The following is a 6000-nucleotide window of genomic DNA, read 5'->3' on the forward strand; positions in this document are numbered from 1 at the left end:
GAGTCCCATGTCCATCCCTCACCCAATCCCCGTGGCAGGGCAATGCCACGGGCTCACTGGGTTACCCAGGCTATCACAGTGACAAAAGGGAGGTGGGGCGGAGATGGGGACACCCACACTGTCAGCTAGAGAGAAGGGGTGGTGCCCTCACCAAGGGGGGAAGCTGGAGGGGGAGTTGACGGGTTCCATCTTGGATGTGTTGAGTTTGAAGGCTGAGCAGAGATGAGCCGTGGGCAAGTGGAGATCCAGGCTGCCGTTCGGAGGAACGGTCAGGATTGGTCGTTAAGAGGAGGCCGTTGGGCGGAGGCACGAGAAAGAGGAGGCAGACCAAAGGCCGAGGGGCCCTGGTGTGTAGAGGGCAGGTCCAGCGGTGGTGGAGTGACCAGAGAGGTGAGAAGCCAGGAAAGTGTGGGGTCATGGACCTCAGGGACGAGGGTGGGGCCATCTGTGCCAGACGTAGTCAGACACTTGGCAGGTGTCTCCTGGATTCGGTACCGCACAGGCCACCGGTCACCACAGCAGGAGCCGTTTGGAGGAGAGATGTGGGGACAGCGGTTTCTCCTTACGGACCACGGGTGTGCCTGTTCCTTTCTGTCCCAGTGATTTTTCATTTCTTTTTTCTTAGTTAAAAAAAAAATTTTAATATTTGTTTATTTTTGAGACAGAGACAGAGCACGAGCTGGGGAGGGGCAGAGAGAGAGAGTGAGAGAGGGAGACACAGAATCTGAAACAGGCTCCAGGCTTTGAGCTGTCAGCACAGAGCCCAACGCAGGGCTCGAACCCACGGACCGCGAGATCATGACCTGAGCCGAAGTTGGACTCTCAACCTACAGAGCCCCCCAGGTGCCCCTGATTTTTCATTTCTAAAAGGATCTCTTAGCAGGGCACCTGGGGGGCTCCGTTGGTTGAGCATCTAACTCGTGGTCACGGCTCACGGTTCGTGAGTTCAAGTCCCGAGTCGGGCTCTGCACTGACAGTGTGGAGCCTGCTTGGGATTCTCTTTCTCTATCTGCCCCTCCCTTGCAGGCACACATGCATGTGTTCTCTGCCCCCCAAAATAAATAAATAAACTTAAAAATAAAGGACCTCTTAGCAATACCTACCATATAAACTAGTCCGCCACAAAGTCAGAGTAAAGAGTTAAGAAGACTGGAAATCCACCCAGATTAGCAGTTGCCAGGGCACAGGGAAATAGGTCGGGTGACTGCACTGGGTACAGGGTTTCTCTCTGGAGCAACGAACATTTCCCGGAATTAGGTAGCGGCCGTGGTTTCACAGCCTTTTCTAAAACCCACTGGATTGTGTAATTTACACCGGCCACTTTCATGGTATGGGAATTAGATCTCAATCAAAAAAACGAAAACGGGGCATCTGGGTGGCTCAGTCGGTTAAGCGTCCGATTTTGGCTCAAGTCGTGATCTCGCGGTTTGTGGATTCAAGCCCCACGTCAGGCTCTGTGGTGACAGCTCAGAGCCTGGAGCCTGCTTCAGTTCTGTCTCCCTCTCTGTCTGCACACCTCCCCCACTCACATTCTGTTTCTCTCATAAATAAATAAACATTAAAAATTTTTAATTAAAAATAAAAGTAAACATTAAAACACTTTTAAATAAAAGAATAAATATATAAATAAATAGACAAAAAATAGGCTGGAACTCTGGCATGAAGCCAGAGGTAATAAAAAGACACAGAAATTCTGTACTTGGTAGATACAGATGACAAATCAGGCTGTGAGCTTCCCGGGAGCCAGAGCAAAAAGAGAAATGGGGCCCAGTGTCCCTGAGATAAAAATTTGTTTGCTGCACAGAGACGGTCGGCTGTTCTTCCTAGTGCTGAGACTAGCAGGGATTTTGTGTCTTCAGAAGTCGGCACCGCAGGGGCGACGCCCCCAGTAAGCCCCTCAGAGGGATCCCCGTGCGCTCCTTCCCTCTGCCCGGGAGGGGCCCTGAGGTGGACACCCTCCAGGCAGCACCCAGGCTGTGGTGCCTGCACTTGTGCCCTCACCGCCGTGGGCAGGAGCCACGGGACTGGCCGTGCCGTGGCTGGGGGAGCCCCCTGACAGCAGGTGGCAAGCCCCAGCGGAGGGCTGACCAGCAGTGGCCATGCTGGTCAAGCATGGTCATGGGGATGGACACGCAGGGGCTGGTGCAAGGAGCAAGGCCAAAGCCCTGGCAGACGGAGGGTCTCAGGTCTGAGCCGCACCCTGCTGGCCTCGGGCTGGCTCCACCCTTGCCCCCCAAAAGAAGTCTGGCCTCAGGCTGGGACTGTCCTAAACCAGTGTGGGGCAGACCCCGGGTGGGGGGCGTGGAGGGCCAAGCCTTCTGGGGAAGGGCCAGCTGTGCCCACAGGTCCCATCCTCTAGCCGGGCTTGCAGATTTGCAGGCCGTGAGGCTGAGGAGCCTGTGCGCTGCCGTCTCCCAGCAGCCAGAGCCACACGAGCCCTGTCCGCTCCTCACCCCCCAGAACACACACCGCACCCCTGCACTGCACCTCAGAGCCCCCGGTGCCCCACCGATGTGCCTTCCCATGGGGCTGCCCGCCTACCTCCTTACACGCCCGCGTGCACGCCCTCTATTCACATTTGCACCTGGAGCCCTGCGGTGTGCCCCCGTGTCCACACAGCAGCGCTGCCCTGGGTTCTGAGGGGACCTCTGTCCCTCCTCCGCAGGAGAAGCCCTGGGCATCAAGTACCCCGTCCAGGTCCCCTACAAGAGGATCAAGAGTAACCCCGGCTCAGTGATCATCGAGGGGCTCCCCCCGGGAATCCCGTTCCGAAAGCCCTGCACCTTTGGCTCCCAGAACCTGGAGAGGATCCTTGCGGTGGCAGACAAGATCAAGTTCACGGTCACCAGGTACTCAGGGGAAGGATGAGGAGGCACGACTAGCATGGGCAGGGACCCTTGGCCTTTCCTTTGATCTGGTCCTGCTTTGTTCTGCCCTCCTTGCTGGACAAGGCAGCTCTCTGGTGCCATCCTGGGTCCTAGTGGGGGACAGAAAGGTGACAGAGGGCCAGCCAGGGTGCAAGGAACCCCACTCAACCAGCACACAGCAGGGGTGACCTTCTCAACACCTCCTGCCCGCCCACAGCCCCCACTCGCCACCCTCCCACCCCCCGGGAGAGGCGGTCAGCCCACTTCGGAGGGGAGGACACTGNCGCCCCCTCAACAAATCCCCGGGCATCTTGTTAAAACACCGTTCCAGTGCAGCAGGTATGGGGTGGCCCCCAAACATTTCCAAAGCGCTCCCAGTCCCCCCTCTGATGCCCCTGTCTGTTTCTCTTCCAGGCCTTTTCAAGGACTCATCCCAAAGCCTGGTAAGAGGCACTGGCCTAGGGGCAGAGGTGGGGAGGGGGGCACAGCTTGGCATGGGGGGCCGGTGGCCGCGCTGGGGGCCAGAGGCCAGAGCCCAGCTGCCCGTGGGACATGAGGCCCCGCCCTTCCGTCCTCCCATGGCCTCTGGGCACCGGCCACAGGCGAGGCCACCGGCCACAGGCGGGCGGAGGAAGGTTGCACTGGAACCCGAGCAGATGGGGGGAGGGGCCGCCTGTGCTTTGTGTACCACACCCAGCCAGGGGTCAGGAGGGAGGGGCCCGGCTAGGTCGTTGCCCTTGCCCCTGATGAAGGGGTGAAGAGGCGGGTGAGGCTCCTGGCAGGCAGTTCTAATCACAGAGGGAGGGCTTTGTGCGTAAGGATCATGAGCGAGCTTGGTGGTGAGAGGTGGGTAAGTGCTCACTCGGCCTTGGGTGGCGGGATGCTTCTCCTGACCTCTTTCCAGGCTGCCACCTCCTCCATCTCCTCCATGGGCTGTGCCCTGGCCCTCCCAGACCCCAAACGAGAGGGGCGCGTGGCTGCCTCGGTCAGTGGAACATGCAGTTCTTGATCTTGGGGTCGTGAGTTCAAGCCCCACATTGCTGTAGAAATTACTTTAAAAAGGGGGGGACAAAGAACCCAAACCCTGAATGAGCAGGGGCTCTGTGACTCGCTCGGGCCGCCCAGGGCCTCCAGGCTGAGGCCGCATATGCTCAGCTGTTTTCCCCATAGCCTGTGTATGGAGAGACGGGAAGCCTCCCTGCCCTTGCCCCTGACCTTTCCCGGGAGACACTGCATCTGTCCCCTGCCCTTCAGGAACGTCGCCCTTAGGGAGGCTACACTGCTGTGCTGGGAATGGAGGGGTGCCCGGAACCCAGGCAGCCCACAGGACAGGAATCCAACTTCACGGTCACGACGACTATCCCCCTCGCCCAACTTGGTGCCCACTGACCCTGCTCCCTGGAGCTTTCAGTCCCTGGGCCCAGGCCTGGCTCCGTGAGCTTCTGGGGAAAGGGCGAGAGGCCATCAGACTGTGAGGGGGCAGGACTTACCGAGGGCTGTAGTGATGGGGCGGGATGGTGGGGACCCTAAGAGGAGCAGCGAGAGTGGCACCTGGCACAGCTTCCTTCTCATCAACCACAGGAGCCACCTGTGGCCCCTGGCCCATCCCTGTGCTGCGACAGACGGCTTGGCTNTCTGCCCACGTGGTGTGAAAGAGGGTGGCAGACTGCCTGGAAGAGGAGATGGGAAGGGAGCTCCGGGCCAGCCCTCAGGAAGGACCTGCCAGTGCCTTTCCAGGCATTGGCATCCCCGGCCGGTGGCAGCCTGGAGGCGCCAGGACAGACGGGCTGGCAAGCCTGCTCCCGGCTTACTCATGCTGCTCATCACACTGGGCTGGGAAGGTATCCAGGCTCCTGGGGCCTCTGAAGCCTCGCCAGAGGCCACTTGAGAACTGTTCCCACCCCAGAAAGGGCTGTCCCCAAACCCTCCAGTCGCTAAAGCCCCTTACAGGCAGCTCCTGGGGACCCGAGAGACAAATCGGAGCAGGAGCTCAGGTCTCCAGGAGAACGTTATCAGGTGCCACCATCTAGGGGGAGGTGGGCTGAACCCGCTGCAGGGGCCCTGGGCACGTGGAGGAGTGGCGGACCCTCCGATTTGGGTGGTGGGTTGGTGGCAGCATGTGGGTCATGGGAAGGCACAGGCTGGTGCTCAGACAGACCCGGTTCAAATCCCTGAAGCGCCCCCTTACTAGCTCTGTGATTCTAGGCTCATTATTTCACACCCCCGAGCCTCCACCTTCCTCATCTGTAAGTTGGAAAAAGGCATCTCTGCCTCCTTAGGTGGTCAGAGTTGGGTAAATGGGTGGGCAGTGATGGGCAGGGACTGTTTCACTCCCCCAAACCCCCCCTTCCCCGGGGTCCTGGGGAGGTGCATCCTGACGCCTGAGTGAGATGTAAATGCTTCAGCCCTGGACCAGCTGTGATGGAAGGTGCTCAATGCGGGCAGCGGTGGTTGTTCCTGGGGCTTGGGAAGGCTTCCTGGAGGAGCTGGCGTTGAGCCAGGCCTCGGAGATGAGCAAAAAACAGTGTGTAGTGCTACACGCAGGGCCCAGCCTCAGCGAAGGCACAGAGGGGCTGTCGGGNGTCATGGCAGAGACACAGGCCCCATCCTGGGCACAGTGGGGCCTTCAAGACATTTTCCCGTTCTTTCGTCCTCTTCCAAAAACACGAGTGCAAGCTCAAGCTCAAGACATGTAAAATCGAACCGGACTTGTACTGAAAGCCCCCCCTGCATAGTGGCAGAATCTGAGTCCATTGAGGAGTCCCCTTTCCCCTGGGCCTATGTCCAAGTCCAGGAGGGATCCTTAGTGCTGGGGAGATGGGGAGGGGGCCCCCCAGTCTTGAATGCCACGGGTCCACATTGGTACCTACAAGATGTCTACCGACAACCCTCCGTGCAAATGGCGGAAAAGATGCCCTTTATTCCTACCTGTTGAGGCTTCCTGGGGGCCTGGAAGCTTCTGTGAAAGCTGCCCCTGTAGCCGCTTGCACACTGTGGAGGTTTGAGCCTGATGGGGATGGGCCCTGTCAGTGGGCCGTGCAAGGATGGGAGGGGGGAGCTGGGTGGTGGAAAGGTGCCTGCAGCATGGGGGTGGGGCATGCAGGAGCGCAAGGCTGGGGAGGGGGGGTGCAGG

General features: G+C 59.3%; 1 protein-coding gene across 4 annotated transcripts in view; it reads left to right on the forward strand.

Annotated features, from left to right (window-relative positions):
- Positions 1-6000, forward strand: part of GTF2IRD1 (GTF2I repeat domain containing 1) — a 104973-nt gene that overhangs the window by 74369 nt on the left and 24604 nt on the right. For all 4 annotated transcript variants that reach the window (XM_077777848.1, XM_077777845.1, XM_077777846.1 and 1 more), the window contains 2 exons: positions 2666-2849; positions 3282-3310. In XM_077777848.1, the coding sequence (XP_077633974.1) occupies positions 2666-2849; positions 3282-3310 (213 nt within the window). The remainder of the gene's footprint in view (positions 1-2665; positions 2850-3281; positions 3311-6000) is intronic.

Source organism: Crocuta crocuta, unplaced genomic scaffold, assembly GCF_008692635.1.
Source record: "Crocuta crocuta isolate KB4526 unplaced genomic scaffold, BGI_CrCroc_1.0 scaffold217, whole genome shotgun sequence".
In the NCBI taxonomy this organism is placed as follows: domain Eukaryota; kingdom Metazoa; phylum Chordata; class Mammalia; order Carnivora; family Hyaenidae; genus Crocuta; species Crocuta crocuta.